Genomic DNA, 27926 nt, shown 5'->3' with positions numbered 1-27926 from the left:
GGACAGGAATTTTCAGCAACTCAGGCTCGTGGGAGGTGTAGCAAGGTCAGTGAATGCTAGTGTACTTGGTAGGAATGTTACTCATATTGATGGAGCCTGCTACGTACTTCCGCAGGACTGCTTGGACAAAATTTGTAGTGCTGTATTTGTTTTTTGAAAACTGTATCTGTCTTCTGTTGGAAGTATTTGGGATGCTTTTGACCTTGGTAATTGGATGTAATTTTTGACAAAGTAGTCAACACAAAGACGCAGCGATTGTTGTGAATTACAAAGTATGTGCAATTTGGAGAAGAGCTTTGCTTGGTTTTGAATGTACGTTCACTAAAAAGAGGCTCGACGTGAAGAAGGCAGTAGGGAGTCATCGTGGGTATGTTGTTTATACTTGAACCTTACCTGACGCGCTGTAAATCCTTCTGCTCCCCGCAGAGGATGCTGACTTTTCTTGACTCTAATTCTTTCATCCAGCCACTTACCAGCTGTCCTTTGAACTGGAGCAATGGGTGTTTGGTAGAGAGTGTTAGCTCTTTTATCTACTAGCGTAATACCTCTGATTCCTGTAGGAAAATACAGGATCTTCTAACGTCAAGGGTCAACTGAGAAATAGCTTTCTTGGAAATTTTTCATGCGGTGCTGCTACCACGCTAACAAAGTAATGTTGTTAGCTTCAGTGTCACTTAAAAAAGGGGGAGAGAGGGGGGGAATATAACGATCCTAGGTACTGGTGAATGTAGAAGAACTGGGAAGATTTTAAAATTGTAGATTTCTAAATGTGACCTAGTTGCTATAGCACAGAACTGGGAGCCAGATCTGGAATCTAACACTGAGTGTATTATTAGGCAGATAATTTAATTCACTTCGTTTCTCTCTAAGATGGGGATGACAATAATCATTCTTGAATCTGTAATTCTTATGAATTGCTTTGTGTTGTGCACCTGAAAGATGATGAGCTACTAATTAAACATTATTTTAATCCTCAAATTTCCTTTTAAACTTTAATAAGTGTTTACACTCCCTAATGGCAGGGAGGGAAAAAAAAAGCGTGATTGTGAAGCAGCTGCTAAGAATTTTTCCCCGAAGATGTTTAATATTAAATGGGGATTGAGTCATCTGTTTCAGATACAGAGAGGACGCAAGAAATAATATATAAGCAAGAGGAGAGATGGATTCAAAGCAACAAAGAAGCTGGAACCCCTGTCCCTTCGAAGGAGCTTCCACCTTCCCCCTGCTCTCAGCCCGAGCTGGAAATACGCCCCGTGACTGCTCGGCAGCTTAGGTGCAGCTGGGAGTTTTGGGGAGTTTTTCGGTCTCACCTCTCCTGCCGCGTGCTGTGGCCAGGCAGAGGGGAGCCCTGGCCAGTCCTAGGGGATGACAGCTGGGTTCCGACCTGAAGCCTGCGGCGCAGCGGGGCGTCGCTGCTGGTGCTGGTAATTCTGATGCGCTTGGCTGTGTTTATCGCTGTAAAACTCGCAGTAATTTCCTGCTCCTTGCTGTGAAGCTCCCCGCATCAATCGCACGTCAGTAAAACTAACAGATTCCTCAATCATCGCTCTTCACAGTTGTCAAAGACTAATGCCTGTTCTCCTAACGCTAGATTTTTTTTTTTTGCCTAAAGTTAAAACAACAGATTCAAGGCAAAATCCTGGCTCCAGTGAAATCAGGAATTTCATCCGTGTTTTTTTTAAGAGGCTATGTTAATCCCGTCTTCTCCTGAAAGGAAGATTGCAAACTGTCTTGTCCCTTATCTCTTCTAAAAAGCGCAAGAACTCAAAATTGAACTTCTGTTGCTTCCTAATATCTAATGCCCTTACGAAGCATGGTTACTAAACTGCAGTTCTCAAAAACAAAACAAAAAACAAATAAAAACATGCGAAACAAAACAACAACAAAAATCAAACACCACCTACATAAACAACATTTCCCACTTTCCTTTGCAGAGGACCTTGTGCTGTAGCATAGGCTTCTAGTGCTGCTTCTAATTCTTATTTCCTATGCGTAAATCATCACAGATTAAAATTTACAGTTGAAGTTTTCTAATGAACATGTAAGAGGCACCTCCGAGTCACTCCCAGCTCTCTGTTGTCCGGCAGACTTGGACACACAAACAATAAGGTGTGGCTTAAAACCTGCGTGTCTGCCTCGGGACAGCCGGAGGTGCATCGTGGGTTTGTCTCAGAAGGAAGCAGGAAAATACTTTAGGTGATTGGAGATGCTTGGTAAAGCTGAAGGGGATTTTATAAAAGCAATGTTGGAAAAACACAACTCAGCAGATCCCTGAGGACTTTGAATTTTGGAGGGCACGGCTGCACGTCAGGTGCTGGTTTCCCTGCCTCCCACCATGGAGCTGATTAGCAGTTGTGCCTCCGGTTGCAGCAGCCGTAGGATGTGTCTCACTCTGTGGGACGTGTGGGGCACAAGCTGCCGATACAAAAAAAAAAAAAAGCACATTTAACGAACTTCATCTGCCGGCAGGCATCCAGTTGTCTGGGCATACTCCGTAGGGAGGGGAGGGAAGCGTCTCCAGAAGGAGATTCATGCTGAAATAGGTGTCTAGAATAAGTGGGACAAATCACCCCCTAGAGATGTCTTATCTTCCCCAGCTTCTGCAGAGGTCCCTGATTACTGACTTACGCTCTACCCTTTCGTTTAGGGTAAATGCTGAACTAGATGCTAACATAGGGTGGGATGGAGTCGGTGCAGCTCTTAGGTTCAGACATTGTTGCCTGAATTAGGTAGGCACTGAATTCATTTTCTTTGTCACTGAAAGCTTCTGTGGATGAACGTCAGTGCGAGACGCTGGTGAGCAATACAGTGTATTTTCAGGGCAATACAGTGTATTTTCAGGGCAATACGGTGTATTTTCAGGGTTCACAGGTTTCCCGTGGGACAAATGACCTTATGAATACTATGAAGAATGATGTCCTAAGACGGGAGTCGCAAGAATCGGTTGTGGCCATAAAAGATCTTTTAAAGAGGGAAAAAGAGAAAGCATTACTCTTAAAGTTCATTCTTGTATCAGAATATTTCAAACCACCCCTATTGTTTGTACGCGGAGTGCAAAATAGTAATTTATGCTCACAGGCTATAAAAGATACCAAATAAATTAATCCCATGTAAGAATTTTGAGCACTTATGTTCCCTAGCACGGTGTGTTTGTTAGACGTGCTGCAGCGTGAAGGAAGGAACCTTTTCGACGTTTGCCATCTTAATCCAAAAGTTTGCTCCCCAGATTTATCTTCTGTGGACTTTCAAAGTTAACAAAAAGTGAGTAGGGAAAATGGAAGCTTAACTAGCAATAGAAATAGTGCTCTGTAAGCACGCTGTTAGCGTAAGAGACCAGGATGTGCTGTAATTGCTAGGACTTCGTGAGCTGGTCGTGGCATCCGATGGCTTACAAATGCTGCGCTCGAGCATGCGACAGGGCTGTTGCTACACGTTCACCCTGGGACTGGCGTTATTTCCGAATCTCTTTGCACTTTCATTTTCCTCTCTGGGATTAGCAAATATTTACCCACCTTTAGAAAGTACCTTCCCTTCTTGAGAAAAGTACCGAATTAAAGCAGGGCAGCATTACCGCCAGCAGCAGGTAATCCTGTTAATCTAACACGCGCCCTATGGGTATATTAATTATGCTCAATACCACTTGATCGCTGTGGTTAGATTTACAAAGGCTATTAGAGGGATTAACTCTTCATGTCTGCAGCTGCCCACCGTGCATGTTTACTGTAGCCCCAAACCAAGGACTGGAATCCTCCTCCTCGCAGCGATTAGGAGGAATGCACTCGACTTCTGCAGAACCAGTTTTCCATTCAGAGAAGCGATGTCTTGACCCAGTTGCCAGCAAGAGGCTCGTCACGCAAAGGATTGCGGAGCTCTCCGATAGCTGCCACGCTGCTGCCACCAGGAGAGACAACTTCAGCGCTAACTTCTGGTCTCCGCCTGCCGTACCAGTTCTGCAGAGGTGTTGTCAGGTTAAAACTGTCTCACGTTGCACTCTGCTGCGATAGCCGCAGCTCCCAAAGTCACGTCTAGACTGCTTTATAAAATCTTAGCCGGAGACGAGGCTCTCTCCAGCGTGCTGTAGCTTCAAAGCTGGCCCTGCTTTGAACTAGAGCTCGGAGCAGATAACCTCCAGAGGCTACTTGCAGCCTAAATTATTCAGATATTCTACAAAGTCAGGTGTAGCCTCAGCGGCGTGGAGCTCAGCATAAATTGAAAATCACCCCCTGGATACCGAGGACGTACTTGTGTAGCTGTGTCGGAGAAAGCTCCGTGTTGCTACAGCAACACCTTTATCGGTGCCCTAACTGCTTTCAGGGTAATGCTGGGAAGTCGGTGTGATTCGCTGGCATGTTTCTCGTGGAGCGTAGATGCATTTTCACAGTTCTGCCGTTGGCAGTGAGAGGTTCATTGGCTTTCTTTTGTTCGTTTCATTCCATTTCAGTGGTACTTGGGAGAGTCTCCAAGCTGTAATAGCCACTGGAAGTATTTTCAACAGAGGGTGGCTGAAATGGGGTCTGAGGGAGAAGAGAGTACAGAAAACACCACCACCTGCATGCACTGCAATTAAGGGTCTCTTATTGGAGCTGGGAGGGAGGGTCTGTGCTCGCACATGCTTCTCTTAGCAGCTCGAGAGGTTAGATCTCGTAGTCTTCCAGCTGGAGCACGGCTGGAAACTGATACGAAAAATGGAGCTCCAGAACTAAGTCTTCTCTTGTTCTGGTTTTGTGGTAGTTCGTGGTACCAAAGCAGAGACTTTCAGGAGTCCCAGTTTCCGCTTCCAGCTGTAGCCTTTTGCTAAGCAGTCGGGCTGGAGGACTCTGTGTGTGGGAAAACTGCTGTCGCTTTCCTTGGGCAGCCACGTGTCGCTCAGAGATGTGTTCGAACATTATCACGTCTCAGTACCGAAGGCTGGGAGTGCTCAGCGTGCTGTTCCCACACCGCTCGCTCTGACCGTTGTTGTAAGCAGGTACAAGCCAAGAAACCATTATTTGGTCCCATTAATATTGGCATTAAAGCGAGTTGTTACAAGTCTTCAAAATGGAGGAACGTTTGTGGAGATCGGGTCCTCTCTAAATACCCCCTAGAAGATGACTTGGAAACTCTTATCCCAGTAGGTGTATTTTCCCTTTGTTTTCTGAAGCCTTTCAATTGTTTGTTTGGATCCTGCCTTTGTTCCTTTTCAGTTTTGGAGCTCAGCCTTGTAATCCCTGGGAAGGCTATTAATTCTTGTTTGTTCTGCCACGTAATGACAGAGAGAAGCAGGATGATACTGCAAGTTTTCTTATCCCCTGACTGCGGGGAAAAAAAAGAAGTTATATAATACATCCATATAAAGAAACTTTTTCTCTGGCATCGCTTTTACTGTTTCTATGATTAAATAGAGCTGGATCTAGCTGCTTTTAGGGTGTTAGGATTTCATACTCATAATTACATTTATGGTACAAGAGTCAGCATCTTTAATGTGCCCCGTGCTCTGACACTCACCATTTCTCTTTGCACTTATAGCTGAGGAGAAAGCAGGCATAAGGCTTACACACCTCGAGAGGAACAAAACGAGGCGCCCATGGAAGAGACATTGGCGTACAGGAAGAGATGGCAAGCTGTGCTAGGAGGACGGGAAAAGCCCTGGAGAAATTAGAGCTCTCCCAGTGAGGTTGCTGCTCACCTGCAGCTACTCCCGAGTAGCTCCCGTGGGGAGGCACCTCGGGCAGGTGTGCCCGCACAGCTAGCTCCCTTCTGCCTCCCCAGGGGCTCTTTGCACAAAATTGAAGTCTGGAGTCGCCACGTCCTGGTTTGTGCTGGGACTTACATTGAGCCTGAGGGCCAGTAGCAGCTCTTTATTAAAACTCCCAGTGAAGTAGCACACAGTTACGAAAGCTTGATTTTACAACCCCCCGGTAGTTTGGTAACTGCTGGGTAATTTCACCTGTACGAGGAGCACCTCTAAGCAGAGCAGTGCCTGCGATATCACACGGGTTGGTTAAAGGCCATCAGCAAGGGCTGGCGAAGAACCCCACTTTGCTTTCCTCTCTTATTGCCTTCCGTTCTTTTATTGCATCAGTCTGTGAAGACAGCCTGTCTCTAGAAACTGCCAAGACCGGGCTGCAGCAGTCCTTTAGCTTCCCCCTGGCATAACTGAGGCTGTCCATAGCCTCCCTCACATTCCTTGGTTTCCTTGGAGGAAGCCTTGTCTCTTCTGCCCATGAGAGGGGCCCCTTCACTCATTATTTACAGCTTCTGGTTATCTTTAGCATTCCCATCTGCATGGCGCCTCGGTGAAAGCTCAAGGCCGTGCACTGACCATATTTCTCTCAACATCCCTCTTTAACGAATCTCATGTTCACACTAATGCTTAATTTCCTTCCTCCTGTCTCTCCGTGTCTGCTTTAAGGGCAGGAGCGCGGATGAGTCATCCTCTGGTACATTCGCTGTTCTCTCGTAGTCATTGTTAAGCACTGTACAGGAACAAAATTAAAAAATCTCATCCTTCCAGTGCAAGAATATAAGAATTGATACACTGGATCACTCTGAAGCTCCATATGTCTTGGTATCTTCTCTGTAGCTGATACTTGGGACTCAGGAAGGCACACACCAGCAAATTCAGAGAGTAACCTTCCCCTGGTCTTGACTCAGTACACATCGGTCACAACAATTCCTTTTTCAGAATGATCAAATGTCCCGTTTTAAAACAAAATAAGCTTGGTCTTGCTGCTGATTTCCAGCCTTGAGAGTACATCTTATTATTAGAAGTCACTATTGCAGTTCTCCTTTTAGCAGTTTCCTTTCCCTAGCAGGATGAGCACCTCTGTCACACACGACTCCTCACTCCAGCAGCCATGCAGACGTTTTGTGTTCAAGAAGAAGAAAAGCCTCAAGAGGAAGATGGTCGGGATCTGAACCTGCTACGGGGAAATCGCAAGCTGACATTCCCCAAGCACCCAACCAAGGTATCTGAGCAGCTTGTCCTCTGTTTGTAGCCTTTGTCAAATCAGTATGTCCTTGTGTGGCAGGGACAGGGGGAGAAGAACTTCATAAAAATAAGGGAGGTGTATGTCACATCCCTGAGAGGAGGTGGCATCTCTTCTTTCCTGCTGTAACAGGAGGCTCTATGCTTTGATCAGAAAACAGTTTGTTGGAAGGGAGATCATTTCCTTTGTTCATGCATCATTTTTTTTAGTGATGTTTTCTTTTTTTTTTTTTTTTACATTCCTTTTGTGAGCTGTCCACAGCAGAGTGTTTAGGAGTGACAGGCAGATCATTTGGATACCTGGAGTAGACCTGGTGGGTGTACATGCCTGGGCTGAGGCGGAGAGGTGGCGGTAGGTAACAAGGGGCAAAGAGACTAATTTGACTGTCGGAAGGACTCTCATAACAGTGGTAACTTATTAGGGTCTTTATTGGAATTCCAGGCAGAAGGAATGAGTTCCTGTCCTTTTTTCACTGATTTATAAAATGCTATAATCCAAGAATTTTCTTCATCCTGAAATGGCCGAATGGAAAACATGCTAAATTGGGATAGTTTTCCACAGAGCTGGAGGGCCTGCAGATGCCTCACAGTCACTAATGAATTAATCTAAGACACATGGATATATTCCAAGGGAAAGAAATCTTGTAACGTGTCAGTTACAGGACAGGGTATGGGGAACAAAGAGCAGACTTCTCAGAAACTTCTGGTGCACAACTTGTGGTGTTCTGAGCTTAATACTCGGAGATACTGAGCACCACTCGCTGATCTTCGTGCAGTAGAGTTTCATACGAGAATATCTGGGGCCAAGCTGTCTCATTTTGGTTACCCAAAGTTAAACGATACATTCAGGCGTGCTGGTCTCCACGTTGTCCCCAAGCTCTTGTAGTGAGTCACTGAGAGCGCAGAGTGGTTCTTAGCAGTCACAGTTCCCAGCGCGAATGCCAGACCACATCGCTTTTCAGTCACATAGGCATTTCTTAATCTCTCTTTGCTAATGGCCATGGCTCTAAAGCAAGTAATTCAATAAGAAGGCTGGAAATGGCAGCCAGGAAATGCTGACTGTCTCCTCATGCTTTAACAATGCTCCCCGCAGAGTATTATTAACCTCTCATACCTAGTTCATATCTGTTGGTGTGAAGCTATAGTTTAAGAAACCGGCATTTTTTCCTTGTGTTGAGGAGCTGCATTCTTCTTGGGTTTTGCTCTAAATGTCCACGTTGTCTTTTTAGGTTATTTTTTCCTTCTTACGCTTTGCAAGTGGAATTCAGGAGGTAAATTGAAGAGGTCACTGAGAAGAAAACATCTCTCTTCCCAAAGGCTGGCTAAATGTATCTATATATGTGTGTATGTGTATGTATATATATCCACATGATCTTTGATAGGTTGCAGAATGTCTATTTCCTCATCAAACTGTCTTTCCTCTTCTGGTACTTTTTAGGTAGTGTAGCCATCCTGTACAGGATAAGTATGCATGGGTGGTACATGTATACTTTATTTATATTTGTATTCATTTTGTTTATTATTTTATTTTCTTCACACGAACCTCAGCACCTAAGCATCACCACAGGTTTCCTGTCTGGTATTTTTCTCTATGCCTGGGGACGTTTCCTAACTAGGTCATTCGTTCATCTCAAGCTATTCTGAAATGCCTCTAGAATCATCTAATCTTGTGTAGGTTTGATCTGTTGAAGGATTCGTTGTCTTCCTCTCTGCACTGGCAATTTCCTGACCTTTTCTGGATTTGGTAGCCAGCTGAGAGCCCCACACATATATGTTAGGCCCTCTTCTTGTCATGGCTTGGCAGTTGCTGTTCAGCTGTGAGGCTGACATCCCCTCTCCCTGGGGCCAAAGAGGAATGAGTGAGTCTGATTCTCGTGCTTTTTGTGGGGTCTGGCTTTTCCATGGCAGTGAACTCCTTGGGAAAAGTAGTTGCTGTTAAGAGAAGGCTGCAGAGTGTTTAGGGCGGGGTGGTGGCTCTCCCATCCCTAACAAAGCTGTTTTATTTTGTTATTGTGTTTGGCCAACAGAGCTGAAATCATCCAATGGTGCAATCTGCCTAAGATTTTTTTACTGCCTGACCTTCTTCCACTTCTAAAGCTGTTCCAAAATGTTCCATTAAGCATCAAGTGGCATCACTACGCAGTCGGCTGAGTAAATTAATTCATATCTACCCCTGCAGCTTTAACTCTTCTCGTGTCTCTTCATTATTTCTTTACAGACTGTGTCAGGCAGCGTAATAGCAAAGGAATCCTCTTTGCAGGATGCTTGGAATATCACGCGCATAGTCATAGGGCTGTGACTTATCCTAAGACAGAGCCCATGAAGAGAAGGTAGGGGGCATTGTCACCCTTCCACTGGTGACTCGGTGGCGTTTAATTTCTCCCCTTCACCTTCTGTTTACCAAATAGCCCTTGAAGTAAAGCCCCGTGCGTTCCCATGGACAGGCTCAGTAGGTTCTCCATCACCAGACCTACTTTGTGACCCATCTCTGCGCATTTGTTTGAGGCCCAAGATCAGTCCACAACCATCAGGTAGTGATGGTGTCAGCTGCTACAAAGCGGCAGCGCAGGAGGGGTCTGTGTGCTGCTTACCCTGCTTACACAAATATTTGTGCACAGAGATCTGTGCCATCCACTTGATGTTATCACGTCATTAGCTGTCAAAATGTGCTGGAGTGTCTGCCAGCTTCCAGTCTAAAATCCCAAGCTAAACAATCCTGATACATGAAAAATCTTTGATAACAGGTTTCTGAGAATCTCTTTGGCTAGAATATACCAGCAAGACAGCCACAGGATGATTCACTGCCTTAGACTTTGGGCTAGATGGCCTCATGGCTTCTTCTGGAGAGAAGGCAGTTCTGCCAGAGAGCAGTTTTGTTGGAGAAGATGACTAATTTACACTTGCTCGTAGCAACAGACCACCCGGTCCCGTCTTTGTGATGCCTGCAGAGCAGTAACAATGCCGTCTGTAGCGACGCTACCGCCGCATGCCCGGCGGCAGGGATGTTTGTTGGTGGCCCCAAACCCCATTTGTGGTTCCCAGCTTGTCCGTAACCGGCAAATACCGGCGTTTCTCCTGGAAATGCTGCTGCGAGCCAGTGGACGAGGAGGTGGGAGCCTGTTGTGGGGCCCAGCGTGGGGTGGAAGTTCCCTCTGGTGGAGGAACGCACCCACTACAGAGGTTAGAGCCACACGGCGGTGCAGGTGCGTGGCTCTTTGAAGCTGCACCTGGAAGATCGCTTTTCAAGGTGCCAAACTTCACGTGTGTCTGTACTGCAGCTTTAGCTTTTAATAAAACTATAGATTTTCTGGAAATCAGGTTGAGAGAGCCTACGTGGGACATGATGGGACAGCCGTTATGGAGGACTTTGAGCTGAGAAGGGGAAAGGTGTTGGGTAAGGGCTGGGTGCTGCAAGATGAGCTTCCCCCGGCGGAGATGGACAGGAGGATGGCTGGGGCTGACGAGGTCTGTGATCAGCTCCTCGCTCTGCTGCCTCCACTTTGACATATTGAGTGTCGCCCTAGTTCCTCGCAGTTTATTCATGACGCAGGAATTTCAGTCGCTTTCCGCTACGCTGTCCCAGGATGCTGGGGCAGCTGGGTCCCTGGCCTCCATGCCTGACTATAAAACACACCTTGAATTTCCACAGGAGGGTCGTGTCTTTCTGGTAGAGGAAAAAATCAAAGCAGAGACAGATGCTTTTTGACAGTCTAGTTGCATTTGAAGCAATGTGCCGATGCAGTGAAGGACAGCAGAGCCCAAACGAAACCCAGGGAAGAACGAGCCTTCAGGCTAAGCCAACGTCTGTTGATCTGCGTGTGGGCGAATGTTCCTGGTGGAGGTTGGACCTGAGAGCTGCGCGAGGTGCCGCGAGGAGAAGCAGTGTGCTGGCTGTCCTCGTTTGGCAGTGACGGGGACTCACCTGGGCTAATGCCCTTGCCACTTGTGCCTGCTGCCTTTGGGCTGTGGAGAGGGATCTGCCTCTTCCTATACATCCAGCACTCTGTCTTAGTGTAGGGGCTAGTCTGACATGAATGGTTTGTAGGGTTTTGCGTGGTGTCCTGTGTACAGTGCTGGGCCCCCCAGTACAAGAGAGCCATGGGCATACTGGGGAGAGCCCAGCAGAGGGTCCCTGAGATGATGAAGGGCCTGGAGCACCTCTGCTGTGAGGAGAGGCTGGGAGAGCTTGGAGAAGGGAGGCTCAGGGGGTCCCATCCGTGTCCCTAAACCCCCGAGGGGAGGCTGCAGGGAGCACGGGGCCAGGCCCTTGTCACGGTGCCCGGGGCCAGGCCGAGAGGCGCTGGGCACAGCCCGGGGCCCAGGAGCTCCCTGTGAGCACCAGGCAGCCCTGCTGGGCTGGGCGGGGATGGAGCCTGGCACAGGCTGCCCAGAGCCTGGGGGGCTCCTCCTGGGGGGCTCCAGGAGCCGCCTGGACGTGGGGCTGGGCTCCCGGCTCGGGCTGACCCTGCTGGGCCAAGTCTCCAAGCCCAAATCCCCCCAACCCCCTTTCCCACCCCGTTAGAGCCCCCCCGCACCCCAACCTCCCCCAGCCCACCGGGGCTCCGACACCGGGGGGGGGGGGGGGGGGGCCGAGAGAGCAAGTCGTTGTGGGGGGGCTCGGGCTCCTCCTTCCTCCACCTCCCTCCACCTCCTCCTCCTCCCGGAGCCCCGGGGCCCTCCCCGCTCCCCTCGGCCGGGCCCCGCCGCGCGTTGGCTGCCGCCGGGGCCGCCAGTGAGGCTGCGCTGCGGCTGCGGGGCCGGATGGCCGAGCCCGCCCGCCCCGCTCCCCTCACTCGGGCGGCGGCCGGCGGCGGGCGAGGAGCCGGGGCCGGGCCGGGAGGAGCAGCGCCATGGTGTCATGGATCATCTCCAGGCTAGTGGTGTGAGTAGCTGCCCGGGCGGGGGGGTGGCAGCGTGGGGACACGGCGGAGGGGGTGAGCAACGTCCCCTTGGTGTCCCAGAGGTAGGGGACGCGGGAGGCAGCGGCTTGTGGGCACCTTTGTTGGTGCTTTCCTTCCCTCCTCCCTTCTTTCTTTCCTTCTTCCCTTCTTTCCTTCCTTCTTCCCTTCTTTCCTTCCCTCCTCCCTTCTTTCCTCCCTTCCTCCCTTCTTTCCTTCCTTCTTCCTTTCTTTCCTTCCTTCCTCCCTTCTTTCCTTCCTTCCATCCTTCCTTTTTTCCTTCCATCCTTCCTTTTTCCTTCCATCCTTCCTTTTTTTCTTCCATCCTTCCTTTTTTCCTTCCATCCTTCCTTTTTTCCTTCCATCCTTCCTTTTTTTCCTTCCATCCTTCTTTTTTTCCTTCCATCCTTCCTTTTTTCCTTCCCTCCCTCCCTCCCTCCCGCAGCGTCCCCCCCCCAGCCGCAGACAAGGAGCGTGAGGCTCCCCGCACCTGTCCCCCAGCATCGCCCCGGCTGCTGGGTGGGAAGAGAAATAGCCCTGGAAATGCTTCCCAGCAAACCGGGGGGGGGGGGGGGGGAAACCAACACGCTCGAGATGTGCCATTCGCCGGCCCCACCTGCCGAGAGATTCGGGGAGAAAAAAGGCATTTTCGATGCCGCTAGCGAAAGGAGCGAGTGGTTTGTGCACAAGGTGGGGCAGCGGGATGGCCGACCTGTCACACACGCTCCCCTCTGGAAACGTGGCTGGGCAAGGCTGGGACACGCAGCCACGGCCATCGCTCGCCCCTTTTCTCCGTCCGGTAACACAGCCACCAGCCCAGAACATCTGTTGTGCTCTGAAGGCATTGCGGAGGATCTGCGAGGGCCTGCCACTTTTCTTTGTCTGGGAGAAACGTGCCGTGAGGTTGCACCGTCAGCACGGCCCCAGGGAGGCGTTTGCAAGGTCTCCTTTTTTGCCTTACAAGATGAAGCATCAAAAGAAAAAATCGGCTTGATTTTAGCTCTTGATTTAGCTCAGAGATGTTGTGTGGCTGTTGGATTTGAAAGATTTGGAGGTTTCTAGAGGTGAATTTAGCCCCCGGAGCTTTATGATCTGGATTCAGCTGCAGCTGTTGCTGGCCGGTTTGGGGTTTGCACTTCATTCCGAGAAAGCATCTGAAATATTTAAATGATTTAACGTGAGCAGTATAACTCTGCAGATATCTCTGTTGATAGCAATGCAAGGTGTAGTGTGCGTTGCCCATGGCTGCTTTCCTTTCCTCCCTACCAGACTAATTTCCACTTTGAAAATAGCTGTCATCATGTAATCCGAGTAATCCTCAAGAACAAGGCGTGTCTGAAGAGAGACGGTAATTGAACTTGCCGTAGTGCACACGTACATAGGTGATTTCATCTAAGGCACATGGACGGGGTAAAAATCAGGTAGGGGCAGGACGAAGAGCAGTTGCCATCTGCATTCAGGTAATTAGCTGAGCACACGAACCCTCCCGATCTCTTCAGCTGTATCCGAACAGCATGTCACGGCCTGAAATATCTGTGCAGAGGGCGGTACCAATTGTTTGTTATACCTGAATGTCACTAGCAAATAATGATTTGAAAATGCAATTTAAATATTGGGCATTTAGTAGTCACAGTCATAATTTAAAAGGAAATCTTGTGCAAGCCAGGCTTGGTCAGCACTTTCTTTGCACCACCACTTCGTATATATCCATCCTTTGGGGATGTTTTGCACCAGGAGGTGCTGGTTTGTTACGATCCCAGCAAGAAACTCAGATGCTGTGTTGCTTCAAATGCCGCTTACGGGCAGTAACATTATAAAGAAAAAGAGGAGAGGGTAGATAACCTCATGTCCCCTCAGTGCGGGCGGCCGTGTGATGCGGAACAGCCCTCTGGTCTGGGTAGATCTGTCTGGGAAGAGGTTACCTGGCAGTTTGGTCTTCTGAGCCCTTGGGGGATTCCTTTAGGGGGGGAAATAAAGTAATAAAAAAAAAAAGCAATTGCAAATTCATCATTTATACTGTCAATACATTGCCAAGTGCAAGGGATGTTCGCAGGAGAACCTGTTGCTGCGCTTTTGGGTGACCACAGGGACAGGTGCTGTAGTTGCTGGTGACCGCTGTGAGCTTCCTACGGGCTCCTTTGTTCCAGCTAGCCAGCCCTGCTCCTCCTGCAGCCAGGGGCTGAGGACAGCTCAGTGCGGCTCCTTGGAAGGCCGCGCTATGCGTGCCCTGCAGCACAGGCCTGCACCTGGGTTAACTGTTGTGCGGCCACGGGCTCCTCTACACGCGCCGTCTTCAGATGAGGATCGCTACAAAGATGTCATTTATCTAATCCGATTCCCCCATCTGATTATGAATCGCCAACTCATCCATCACCGCGGCTGGCTCTAAGCAGAATGGCCACCTGGTTGGGCTTTTCTTTTCCTGCCCATGCCTGTTCAGCAGTTTTTTTCCTCCAATCTTGTTAGCTGGTAAGCGTTATGAGGGAAAGCGTCGCGGGGCGGTTTAGTCCTGCTGTGAATCCTGCTGTCTGCTCTCGGGGCTTGTGCTTATCTCCGGGGGGGGGTTTGCTGATATGACTCAGGAGCCAACCTCAGCTTTGGCTCCTGAATGCTTTGTCACTTCCGTTATCCCCGTCATTTACCTGTGCCATTTATTTATTATTATTTTTAAGTAGCGGCTATGTGTTCCAGTGCCTTTTTACGTGCGGGGCTTGGACACAGGTTCACTGAGCAGACTGCTGCGGTGGTTTTGGGCATCGGTAACACCCGTGGTTTGATTGTTGCCGTCTCAGTCCTGGCGATTTCTATTTGCAAAATGGTGCTGAAGGAGAGGAGGGCTCGTCACTGCCTCGGTGTGAAGTCAGGCAGGTGACTGCAGACCATCTCCTAGGTCGCTGGGCGTTTAGACTTTGCGCTAATGCTGGTTGGGAGTGCTTGCTTGTTCTGTCCTCCAGCAGAACTGATGGCTGGTAGCCTCCAGAAGGGAAACGATAGACATTTTAGAGCAACATCTTACACTGCCGTGGCTGTGTGCTAAAGCTGAAGGCTTTATTATTGTCAGGATCTGCTCTGGGTACTGTACAAATACCAGACAAAAAGATAATCATATCCCTGGACACCTTTTCCTTTGAAGACCTCAGGTCTCAGCCTAGCTGCAGTCCAGGTGTTTGGGGTTTTCTTCCACTCGCTTCAATGACTACAAAATCAGTTTGCCCTTTTTCTCGCAGATTACAGGTGACAAAGGGGTGTCTGGGGTTACTGTAACTGCAGTTGTTGCATCTTGGAGTTCTTTGATGCTTTGTCTTTTACAAAGTCTTTGGAGTGGGGCAGCATCGGTGCCCAGGGGTTGATTACAAACCCTCATTTATTCATCCTCTCTGAGTACATCTCCAAGGACATCCTGACACACCCGTATTTCGGTTTATACGTTTGGCTGTGGTCTAAAAGTATCTCAAAGTTAGAAGTGGCATATGTAAACGAAGCCTGCTGTGCGACATGGAAGTTTTATTCTTTTCCAAGAACTGCGGAACTTGCTTGTTGTGCCCGGGCTCGTACAGAGCACAGGTGCAGCTTTGTGGAAGTCAGGTGTCTCACGTTGCCCCCTGAGAGCCTTTCGGCCGGGAAGACGTGGCAGAGGAAGGAGGCGGCAGTGAAATGAGGCAGGATCTGACAGGTCATCGATACGTGGTGGTGCCGTGGAGCTTAAGCGTTTGAACTCCTGCTGCGACGAGCTGAAGGGTGCATTGCAAATGTATGTATGGTGAATTAGCACGCCTTAATGACGCTTTTTTTTTTTCCTGCATTTGTTTTCTTTTAAAGAAAAATGTCAGTAGCGACTTTTCCGGTCTCTTATGGTTTGCTGTGAAATGGGGTGGAGGCCTCAGGGGTGTTCCCTGGGAAGTCCCAATCCCGTGGGGCAGTGACAGGGATTTGGGGGTCTATCAGAAGCAGCCTTTTGTCTGCCTGCCGCTGCAAGTAGGCAGGGTGAACAAAACCAAAGAGGACCCAGAGAATTCTTTAAGCCGATGAGGGAAGCTTCCTCCCGTCATGTCTTCTCAGCTTTCCCTTTCTTGGTTAGCGTGGTGCCGTTTTAGCAAGGGTAGGTGAGATCGGCCACCCCCGTCCTCAGCTGCTGTAAACCCCCGGCACTACTGAGTCAGCCCTTGATTTAATCCACACTCACTGCTCGCATCGGGAATGAGTTTCCGTTACAGACAAACCTGGTGGATCCTTCCTCCTCCCGTTTTCCCTGCGTATGGGAGGCCTGAGGAGATTTATGAATGAAGGCCCGAAGTGCTATAACGGAGATTATACGACGGCAGAAACCGGTAACCTGGGTCCTCTCTACCAGGAGCACGCAGCCGCAGGATCTGCGCAGGCGGGGGAGAGCTGTTCTCGGGAAGGAAAGCAGAGCCCCGTGCTTCTGGTCGTTTTGGTTGGTGATGTGTCAGCGTCAGCCTCTCGCTTGACAGATCACGAGTACGACAGCCCTTCTTTGCAGTCCCCGGCGCTGTGACAACACACGCCACAAAGCGTGAGCTCTCGGCTGAGGCTGCGGGATGAGGGCAGGCGGCCTGCCACGCCTGCAGAAGGTGCCACAAGATGCTAGCCCTTCGGTAAGGTGCTGCAAGCCCTCGGGAACAGATCCTGCAGGCTCACGCTGCCGCTCCCCCTCGCACGAAGAGCCCCCAGCCTGCGGGGGCAGAACCTGCTGGCGCCAGGAACTTGACAGAGGAGCATCCAGCGCAGGTGCGACATTTGCTCTGCCCTTGGTATGAAATGCGAGCGCGCCGGGCGTGCTGCAGGGGGTAACGCTGCCTGCTGCTTCGTCAGCTGTGACCCAGATTTCCCTGCGCGAGCACAGATGTGCTGGAAACGCCCTGAGCCCCAGTGGGGAAGGTTGTCTTGCGTGCACACGGATCCGTCGCAGATGTTACCAGTCCCGGTTTGGTAAGGCAGGATGGTTTACCAGGCTACAAGTCGTGGGTCACTGTGTTAAAGTACTTCCAAGCAATAATTTAGGCTTGTCCTCTCAGAGTGGTTTTTACTGTCATTTTACTTGTAAGGGCACTGGGACACAGACAGATCGAGCGGTGTATCCAGTACGCCACAGGAAACCTCTAGTAACCTGTAGCATCTTTCCTCCACGCTCCTCGAGCAAGAAATTAATGAAAGAGAATCAGGCGTTGGGTTTGTGGCTTGTTTTTAGGGTTGGTGACGGCTGTGGGAGGGGGAGAGCAAAAATACGGGCTTAAATAGGTGCTACCTGAAGCAGTTAACCAAGGGCTTAAATCTTCTGAATAATGATGTATTTCCTTCCATTGCTGTCATCAGTGTTAGAGGCAGCAGAAAGCAGTAGCTAAAGTGCCTAGCTTAGGCTACTGAGTCAGGCATCGCACTACCTAAAGCTGGTTTCTGAGTCCCAGCAAGGAGATTCAGGTGCCAGTTACCCAGCCTATGGTCTCCAGATGGCTGGCAGCCCGTGAAAGCACTGCAGCTCTACACCAGAACCCCTCCTGCAGGCAGTTGTTAGTTATGTATAAACCGATTGCATCGGGTGATAATATTTTTTGCTATATTTTAAGTTACAAGGTTTGTAATTACAGCTACTGAATTACGGTTTTATAAAGTGTTTCTGCAAACTGTTCGTATTTCAACGTTTTACGAATTCCAAGTGCCTTGATGTCATCTATCCTTAAGCAGCAGCGTAATATCAAACGAGCTGTGTGTTTCTGTCAAAGGGTCAGCTGGCCCAGGGATTAGAAAAGGGTGAGGCAAAACTCTTCCATGCTCTTATTGCAGTTAATGGAGGGAGACAGGCATCCCTAAGAAGCTTCCATTAAAGGTAATTAGCCGAATAAAGGACTGTTTGGCCACGAGGAAACACTCTGTACCGAGAAGATAAGGGAGGGTATGTAATCACACCTCCTGCTTCCAGGTACTGGGCAGAGCATTCGCCTCTCTGCTTTCAGCAGGCAGAGGTGGCATCGTGGAAACTTCCAGGCTGGTCAAAAAGATGGGTGAAGGGTAGAGCATTGCAGGAGTGCTGGCCAGCTTGGGTTGCTGTAGAACCGTCGTATGACGCGATTTCTTCTGTGTCCTCGTTGAGCAGCTAGGATCCGAGTCTAGATTTCATTTTGTCTGACTGTAGCAAAAAGCGAGGGCCGCTCAGCAGATTTCGGGTAGTTCCTGTTGAGATGAGATGGCTCAGTGGAGGGAGGCGTCCAAGTAATCAAGCAAAGCACTTACCTGGCAAAATCTCGCTTAAGTCGTCTGTGTACTTGAGCTTAATCACGTGCTGCTTTCTGCAGAGGGAGGCGTCACGTCCTTTCCTTAGCGCTCATGTGCTTTTTAGATTGTAAACTCCTTGGGGTGGGAACCCTCACTTTGGTTGCGTGGCACCCTCGGCAACAGGGCTTGGCCTCTGTTTGGTTCTCCCAAGTTCTGTGGTAATATAAAAATAAATAACTTGGATAAATGCAACTGTGCCTTCCAGACAGATCGTTTAAGATCCCGTGCTCCCTGATAATTTCGCTGTGACGTTATTAGTGGTATGGCGCTCACGGTCTGTTTTGGCGTTTCACTCGCGTGTAATGAGACAAGATTTTTGCTCTGAGCAGCTCCTCATGTAAATCATTGAAATACAAAACAGGCGGTGAGCTGAGCGATGAGAGGGAACTAGAAGAAGCAACAAAATGAAAACTGGGGTTTGTCTGTCCGTGATTTGCGTGCTCCTGAAGAGAAGGACTGAGGTAACAGGATGCTCCTGCTAATCCTGCAGCCGGACCCAGGAAGGCACTCTGGACCCGGAGCGGCATGCCAGAACTAGGAAATCGGTGGTGCACAAAACAACTCCTTCGTTTTGGTATGAAATACAGAGCAGGCATTTCCCTTCAGTGGTTTGTTTTTTTGTAGGCACATTTTGTAGGGTCTACGAGGGGAAGACAAGGGATTTTAATTTGATCTGAGGGGTAAAGCAGGGATCTGCAGACTGGCAGAAGCTGCCAGATTGCCTGAAGAAGGGCAAGGATGGTACTGGAGGAGAGAAGATGGTTGTACAGTAAAAAGAAATGAAGAGTAAGCAGTATGTCTCAGAAGAGACGCGTTTATATGGAGGCAGAAGGTTTGATGTCAACTTGGAGACTGACTTTTAGGAGTGACGGGGGACAGCTGGCAGCACAGGCCTGGTGTCATGCTTCGTAAAGGCTTGTTCCTCCTGATGCTGCTCACTTGCTTGCTGCATCCCTTCCTATTAGTGCACTACTTGCTAATAAATAAACGATCACCCAATTCCAAAGGAGGAATCAATCAGCCAGTCAATAAGGCTGCGTTCTGCCTTTCCCTCTCCTCTCCCACGGAGCCGGCAGCAACCTTTCGCTTTGCAAAGCGGCAAATTTTACAGGACAACAAAACCAGTTATTGAAGAACCTCTTGGTGAGGAGCTAGGAGGAATGCCCCTCACGTCTGGAATTTTCTGCCTTTTTGGACGTGTCCCAGGGATGCCAAGGCAACGTGTGCAGCCTGCCTTTGAGCTGGCGGAACAATTCGGTCCTATCAGCATCAACAAGCAGCCGCAGCTCCCGCTCAAGAAGCACTTCTGTTCTGTCCAGTTCATGCTGTTGCCTCCTTTCATTCAGCTCGGTTGAGCTCATTCATTCTCTTCTTTGTTTCCAGCCTCTAAATAAGTATTTTTAGAGAAAACCAGAAACTGGAAGAAACTTCTTGCCTCGTGTTTTGGAGGGAGGCTCATGAGCAATACCAGCTTCGTGTGAGGGAGGAGGGAAGGACTTGTGCAGCAGGTGTTGTATGGGAATAGCGAGAGTCTGCAGGCTCCCTGTGGGAAGAGGGCAGGTTATTTTATTCTTTCTTGAGGTGGTACCTGTAAAATAGGCTTAACTGATTGTTTAGATGGACACCAGTTGTCTTTACATGTGGCGTACCCTGCTGGGGGCACGAGGAGCACTCTCGGGGGTAGAATTGGCATGTGATATAAATATTAATTTTGAGCTGAAATTTTCTAAGCCAAATGGTCAAAAGCTTGGAGGTGCTCTGGGGTGTTTGGTGTAGGCTGGCCTCTCGTGGGGCAGAGCTCTCCTGATTCTGTCGGTCTCTGAGAAGCAGCGATGGAGGAGTGAAACCAGGAATCTCCAACGGCAGCTCATGAAGCAAGAGGAAGACCCTTGGGGAGGGTAGATGGGAAGCCCCCATCTCAGGATTAAAAGCCAAGCCACCAAAGGAAGAAGACCTCGTCCTGTCTTTGGCTACCTTTGTCTTGCTGCCTTGAGCATGTGTTGAGAGCAGCTTACCCAGGTGGCATCAAACAGCCGCAGGGGTAAGGGGGCTGTTCGGCCTCGGGGAGATCCCTCAGGGCTGCTCTGGGCCCTGCTCTGCCTTGGGCCCTTCTGTGGAAGAGCAATTCAAGGCTCTCAAGCCACATTCTGCTTGTAGAAGGATTCTGCTTGTCCTGTTGACACGGAAAACCCAAGAGCTGGGCTGCATCTGTGCATGTCTAAGCTTAGGCCTCTGAGCCACCCCTATTCTGTGACCCACAAGCAATGATTTAGCCAATCCCCGTTGGTAGATAATCCCAAATAACACTGTCTGGCTCCTAAGATCTACCTGCAGAACTCGTGGTGACACTTGAAGGAGAAAGATGGATGCTGGAGCTGCGCTGAGGCGGAAAGGCTCTGAGCTTGGTGATGTACTCGGTGGGGAAGGATTGAGTGGGTTCGCTGGGTACGTGTGGCTGGAGGATGAGCACGAGATGGGTGGCTGGATGGAAATGAGTTGGTGGTTAGTGTTTAGATTCCACAGAACACGTGCTTCTGCAAAAACAAACACAAACCACTGCTCCAGCTGGTATTTTTGCTGCAAATCACAGCAGAGAGGCCAGGGACATAACAGACACAGGCTCTGAAATGAGACTTTCTCCCTTCAGAAGATCCATCTAGCTCTGAGCTGGGGGCTGTTTGCATCTTCCCTGGCTTAATTGCACCCGTTTTGCAGTTGAACAAAGGATTCCACTTTCCGGGTTTACTCTTCTCACTCCGCTTATAGAGATTTCAGTCAAAACAGAAAGATGTTGCTATTTAGAAAGAACATTAATAATTAAGCTGAGATACTCAAGAGAATATACCCCATAAGGCTGGATTTGTTGAATTTAAGTAGATCATCATCATTTCCATGGCAACATGCTCTGCTGTCCTATATACAGAAAGGGTCTTTCGTGTAGGATCAAACACAGGGAAAGCTGTTATTTAAAGCAGATACCTTAAAAGCACAGACAATGAAATAAAAGTAAATAGCTGCCTGCATGAATGTTGACATTTTCTCTTGTTTGTAATGTTGGGCTAACCTCTTCTTGTAGCTGTCACCCTGCAATCAGTTAAACCAGTCTTCTTTTAGGAAGAAACCATGGCCTAATGATCCTTTCATAGTATATCATCTCTTTATGGATATATCATAGATATATCCATACCTGTAGATGTATATAGATATAATTGGCATATATCTATAACAGACTACCATGCTAATCTTGAACAGGTCACCTAGAATCTCTGTGCCTTACGGTCTGTAATTGTGTCTATGGCAGTCATCTCCCGTCTCACAGCATTAGATAAAGCTTGTTTCATCGATATTTGGGTAGCCTGTTGAGATCCTTGTGCCTGGTGTGTTACAGCTGACTGTTAGATGGGAGTCTGTAAGGACAGCCTAGCACCTGAAGGCTTAGAGGTAATTGAATAATCACACATTCGCTTAGAAGAGTTGGAGATTTTTAGAGAGGAACCGCACCAAATCTTTTTCTCTAGTCTAGCGATCAGTAAGTGTATCATTTCATACAGTAAAAAAGGAGGCCAGAGTGATCAGAGTACAGAATTCTTGTGAAATACGAAGATATCAACCGAACAACACCACAGAAAAGGTGGAATTTAATAGAGAAGTTTGCAATGTAATCTAAAAAAAGTAACAGTCAGCGAGGGAAACAAATCAGTTCATCTCTGAGATAATTGCAGGCCTTCTCTTCTGCCAGTGGAGTCAGACTAAGTGGTGCATTGCCAGATGTTAACAAGAACTGCCACAAAAACTCCCAGTCCTAGCTTGTGGTAAACCTGAAAGGATCAAGGGTGGATGTTTTGCAGACAGAGGGAATAAATAGCTGGAAAATGCTGATTCAGTGCAAACCTCAATCATTTTCTTATTCCTAAGGCAACACGAGGGCTTCAACTTGTATAAGCTGGGGCAGCGAGCGATGTGAATCTGCCCAGGTGAGAATCCCAAGGCTGTGTTTGGTGCCTAGAAAGGAGGATGCCGGCTGGGTCCTGGAGGCTTGGGTGTTACGTGATGGAAATTGGCCAGTTCAGGACAACAGAAGACTTTTGTTCCTTCTGAGCCCCAAGGTAATCTGTGTCTTTGGGGGGTGACTGGCTGAGGACAGAGGGCTCCCAAATATACATTTCTGTTGGGACGGTTATCCTATCCTTTTCCCTTAGTGTTGGCAATTTCATCACTAGATTGTCGTGTGGCTTAGCTTGTGCTTCAGCAACCAAAGCCCATCAGGTGTGCCAGCCCAAGCGCTGTCATCAAGACATGTGGCTTCAGATCTGGAGCTCTCCGTGGAGCTTCACCGCTGAGCTTCTGAAAAGCATTAGTACCCACTGAAAGCTGGCGGGGAGGAGTGCGACTGCCTTCTTTTTAAATCAGCTGAAAGAATCGTAATGACTTATTGCAGACCACCCAAGCATGTGTATTTTAAAAACTACTTGATGTTGGACAGGGAGAAACTCTTCATCTCTCACACTTCATCCCTGCACCTTTACACACAGACCTGTTACAGAGGGTGCCACACACCGTGGCGTGCTGGCTAACCACAGCCTGCTGCAGTTTGCTCTTAGCTGGGGTGATTTAAAATCCTGGCTGTCTTAAATCCATCTCAGTGCTGCTTTGCAGAATTGGGAATCACAGGGACCTTCTGACAGCCATTTCCAAGGGCCAAGAGGATGCGACATACGTCACCGATGATACAAACCCCATGCATATTTCTACAGATTATTCCTAGATCAGTGCTGAAGGAGCAGAGCTGGTTAAGAGACTACACAGAGCCAGAACCGAAGGTCTTTCCTACTCTCCACGAGGCAGGACATGCATTATAAGTGCGTAAACAGTACGCCAGATTTTGCATGGTACTGAAATCCGAACTACTTGGCTTTCCTTGTGGTTTGTCTATGATTCATAGCTAATCCCATGTAAATCTGCTCTGTACGACATCTCTCTCTCCCTCCTCTAGAATTTAGATATAGACTAGAGAGTTTTCCTCTTACTGCTTGTAGCGTGCCCTGAGGTTTTTGCACTCAGACGTCCTGTACAGCCCCTGGGATAGCTCTGTCTTCTTTTTCAATTACTATTCTGCTGGGGTTTGCAGATACTTGGCTGTAACAAATCAGATCCCCATTCAAAACACCATTGTGCTTTAGGTATATTCTTGAAACCAAGAAAACCTCCATCCGGGCTGTCAGTCCATAAATGGGTGCAGTCTCTAAAGAGCCAGTTCACAGGGCACGTTTCAGCACCATGCTGCAGTTGAAACAATTAACCATTTCACTTCAAACAGCAGGGCTTTGTTTCTGGAGAGTGGCAGTGGTCGTGCTTCTGTGTGAATCTTCTTGTCTGGGAAGGAGAACAAGCACCGGACTGTGGCATTTAAACCAGCGTGTTACAATGGATAAGAAGCGATGGAAAAACATAGATAAGATAGCAGTGTGGGTGTTCCCACAAAAAGTACAAGCTGCCTTCTCAAGCAGCTGCTTGCTTAGAAATTTCTCTAGTGGGCTTGGAAGCACTGGCTGCCTTTCCCTTTGCTTTCCTCTAAAGTTATTTCTGCGAAGTCTCCATCTGGCTCCTAAGCCTCAGTTTATATTTCATGTTATATTCTGAGCAGCTGCCAGCTGCAAGTTATATATGTGGAAGAGAAGGTGAGAAGGGAAAGAAGGTGAAGTCACTATGCCAAAACCTTTACCATTCTGAATTGTACAATACGCTGTTTCTTTATTTTTTTATTTTTTATTCAAGCCCTAAACAAAGAGGTATTCCTCGCAGCGTAAGGACAGAGCTATACCCGTGTCACAGGCCTTGCTCTGAATGCATTCGTGTTTGGGGAAATGCAGCGCAGAACAGGGTGCCATGGCTCACCACTCTTACTGCCTAATGCTCTCAGCCAGAGCCTAAAATTCAGGAAGATGCAAGAAGTATGGGAGAGAGCAAAATTGAATGCAAATGGGAACATGACATCTTCTGTCAGAACGACGACTGAATGTCTGGGTAGCAGCCTTGCTATCTGAAGCATTTAAAAAAACCTTAGTCAAAACCCTGCACCAAATCCTGAGACTGGATTTAAAATCCTGACTTTTATTATGTGTACTTACATATTATGCACCAGGTCCTCTGATTTATCTTCTAGACCTGCAAGAGCGTTTGCATGCTCTTTTCTGGGAAACCATTAAGTCTGAGAATTTATTTTGAACTGAGATGTTCCTATAAGCGCTTCCAAGAAATCACCTGATGAGATTAAATGAACAAATGTGCATCTTGGCAGTACCAAAGTACTAAGCAGGGCTCACAGAGTGAGCTCATCCAAGCCTAACGATGGAGGTGGTAAAGCCTAGCACAGAAGAAGAGCCTGGAAACTGCACCTTCTGTTCCCAAGTTTCACGTTGACTCCACTTGGGCCGTGACCAAGCTGCTGATTTCCAGTGGGGAAAGCATTTAATTTTCAGTGAGATCAGTGGAACCTGTGGATATTCATCATCTCTGAACGCTGCATGGCATCTTGGGCTTCTCTAAAGATTTTTACCTGGCGAATCTCTTGAAGCAAAGTCTCTGAATTCCGGTTGATGTGGTGAAGTTCTCGGTATGAAGCGCTGGGCCATGAGATGCTTCGTGCTCGTCCTCACAATGAAGGTTTTCCTGCACTCTGTGTAGTAGATGGTTGTTAAATTTATAAACCATAATGCAAATGAATAGTAATAGTGCTAGAAAAATGAGTGCAAGTTGAAAGAACCCCCTTCCTCTGTCTTATCTTTAAAGACCCAATGTTGACTTACTGAACACTGCAGCGACTGAAATCTACAGTCCTTGGTGTAACGGGAATGTGTTTAAACTGGGAGAAGCTACGGTAAGGTAGGAAAGCACTAGGAATGAAACAAAGAAATCAGATGTTGGTCCGGAAGTATAAAACCTGGAGATAGTTAATGAGATAAAAAGATTTGGGAGGAGCCGGGAGTCAGCTTTTTGTAGCACGAGAATATTCACTTGGGGATGAGGTAGGAAAGTTAAATAGAAATGAAGAGATCAGAGATGCCAAGGCTCAGAAGAGAAGCTTTGTATCTTATGAAACACCCCAGAGTGCTGAGGAAATGTGTCTAGGTTCTGATATTTCTATCTTAATGTATACATTTGTACATCCATACTCTTTGTTGAACAAGGAACAAAGGTATTTTGCACAATCCTGTGCAAACCACTTGAGTTATATCTGACACACATACCTGGAAAGTGAATTGTAAATTAGAAATTTTTAACTTTTACTGTGGTTCTGAACAACATGCAAGCGTTGCTGAGGGAGAGACTTGGATTTTAGAGGCTGCATCTCCTCCTAAGAGGTGTGTTAGGCACGAGATGTTCGCCCACGCAGTATGCTGGTGTGCTCCAAGCGGGAACAAGTGGTGATATCCTGCTCAAAATGAACAAGTTAAAGGCACAGCGGATGCCTGTCAGGACTGCGTGATGAATTACTGCATGATGAATGTCCCAGCTGGGGAGTACTCGGCTGAACTTACCTATTTCCCAAAGGCTTGGAGAGAAATAACTGAGGATGGTAAGACTTTTAAAGACATTGATATTTCTGTGCCTGGGGTCTTGCTATGCACCCAGCTATAGTCCTGAAAATCCTCTTAGAATCGGTAGGTGAGAGAAATTAAAGCTTCCTAAATCCTGGGGTGTGGAGTTGTCCTCTTACGAACATAGCTGAACCCTTTCAAAATGCTGAGTATAAATCTTCTTAGGCTCAGTTTCATTTCACCTTTCAGCATTTAACCTGGAAGATACAATTCTCCGGCTTCTAAAGGTTAAATTTAGACACTGTGCTGGAGACGGTCATTTAAGGAAGTCCTTTAAATCCTATTTCTGTTCAAGTGAAGCTTTTCTGGACATTACAGCCCCGATCCTTTAAAAAATGATCACAGCATGGCTATTAGGCACGTGTATGGATAATTAACTTTTGCTATGAGGTTCCCAGCTCCAGCAAAAGAAAGGACGTGTCGTTTTATCTCCAAATACATGCCACGGGCTATGGAGTTTGGCACACAAGTGAATAAACTGATAATGACCTCCCGACTGGGGGCTTTATGCAAGAGTAGACCCTGCATTACCATAAAGCCATTACATTTTGCGGTGACGCTGCCCAGCAAACGACCCGAGAGCTTACACTGTAAATATGTAGTGTCAAGATAAGGGGAAATCTCGCTGTTCTTCGAGCTCACAAGAGAAAGCAAGAAGCGCTCATAAATATTCATTTTATCTCCCTCGCTCCCTTTTTTAATGCTCTTGCTAGTGGCAAACAAGTCCGCGTTAAACCCCAGAATTGCGACAGTGTGGGGCTGTTCTTCAAGCATTTCCCTTGGCTGTCAGGTTTTGTTTTACAGGTGGCTGAGGGAGGTTCGTGCGCGGCTCATTTGGAGCAGGTGAAAGGAGCGGTTTCAGAGTCCTTGCAGTACTGCCCCAGCAGGACTCCTGCTTGGCTCCTGCAGGGGAAAGGACGCGGTGTGCCTCAGCGGTCCCCCTAGCAGCACGAAGAGTCTCTTCAGAGGGTCTTCTGCTCCTCTGGAGAAGGGAAGGGTATGGTGAGGTTCTCCAGATGAGGGTACAGGGGTTGGTTTAGTGACAGGGTTAACCAGCAGATTCAGAGATGTTTTTTCCCTTCTGTCTGGCAATTGAGAGGCAGCGTGTGTCTGGAGTGTGTGTCTCCCTGGTACAAGAAGAGTCAGCAATGTGGCCTTCCTGCTAAGGAGGTCAATGGTACTCTTGGCTGCCTCAGCAGAGTGTTGCCAGCAGGTCAAGAGGGGCGATCCTTGCCCTCTACTCAGCTCTGGTGAGGCTCTATATGGAGAGCTGGGCCCAGTGCTGGGCCTCCCAGTACAAGAGAGCCATGGGCATACTGGGGAGAGCCCAGCAGAGGGTCCCTGAGGTGATGAAGGGCCTGGAGCACCCCTGCTGTGAGGAGAGGCTGGGAGAGCTTGGAGAAGGGAGGCTCGGGGGGTCCCATCCGTGTCCCTAAACCCCCGAGGGGAGGCCGCAGGGAGCACAGGGCCAGGCCCTTGTCACGGTGCCCGGGGCCAGGCCGAGAGGCGCTGGGCACAGCCTGGAGCCCAGGAGCTCGCTGTGAGCACCAGGCAGCCCTGCTGGGCTGGGCGGGGATGGAGCCTGGCACAGGCTGCCCAGAGCCTGGGGGGCTCCTCCTGGGGGGCTCCAGGAGCCGCCTGGACGTGGGGCTGGGCCCCCAGCTCGGGCTGACCATGCTGGGACAAGGCACGAAGCAGAAGGCCCTAGAGGCCCCGTCCCACCTAGTGGGAACAATGGGCACAAATTGCAGCAAATGAAATTCAATTTAGATGTAAAGGAAAAACGTTCTTCAAGGTGAGGATAATCAAACGCTAGAGCAGGGGTCCAAAACTGATGAAATCTTGAATATACGGAAAATGTGACTGGACAAGATCCTGAGCAACCTGATATAACCTTGAAGTTGGCCGTTTTGGATTAAAGACTTGGATTTTGGATTAAATTCGGATTAAAATTAAATTTGGATTAAAGATTTGGATTTTGGATTAAATTTCTCACATTCCTACCTAAATTTCTCCGTGGTTCTGTCCTAACAGACACGTTTCTATTTCTTGGCTCACACCCACCGTTCTTTCACTTGAGCAATTTCCAGTAGCACACTAAATCGTATCTGTGACATGGGTTTTGCTCTTCTCAGACGGACGAGTGGGGGGCAGAGGGGTGTTTACCCTGGT

The 27926-nt window shown here is 48.4% G+C and overlaps 1 protein-coding gene across 5 annotated transcripts in view; it reads left to right on the top strand.

Moving 5' to 3' along the window:
* The window catches only part of REEP1 (receptor accessory protein 1), an 83095-nt gene that overhangs the window by 4818 nt on the left and 50351 nt on the right, over positions 1 to 27926 (top strand). For 2 of the 5 annotated variants that reach the window (XM_080591353.1, XM_080591352.1), the window contains exon 1: positions 11639 to 11849. The exons of 1 other annotated variant lie outside the window; for it this stretch is intronic. In XM_080591353.1, the coding sequence (XP_080447479.1) occupies positions 11818 to 11849 (32 nt within the window). In that variant the 5' untranslated portion in view covers positions 11639 to 11817. Of the gene's footprint in view, positions 1 to 11637; positions 11850 to 27926 lie in introns of those variants that run through there. 2 more of the 5 variants (XM_080591356.1, XM_080591355.1) reach the window with 2 other exon arrangements.

This window comes from Anser brachyrhynchus, assembly GCF_964034855.1.
Source record: "Anser brachyrhynchus genome assembly, chromosome: 4".
In the NCBI taxonomy this organism is placed as follows: domain Eukaryota; kingdom Metazoa; phylum Chordata; class Aves; order Anseriformes; family Anatidae; genus Anser; species Anser brachyrhynchus.
The sequence above is the reverse complement of the archived record's forward strand: the minus strand, read 5'-3'. Positions and strand labels throughout refer to the sequence as shown.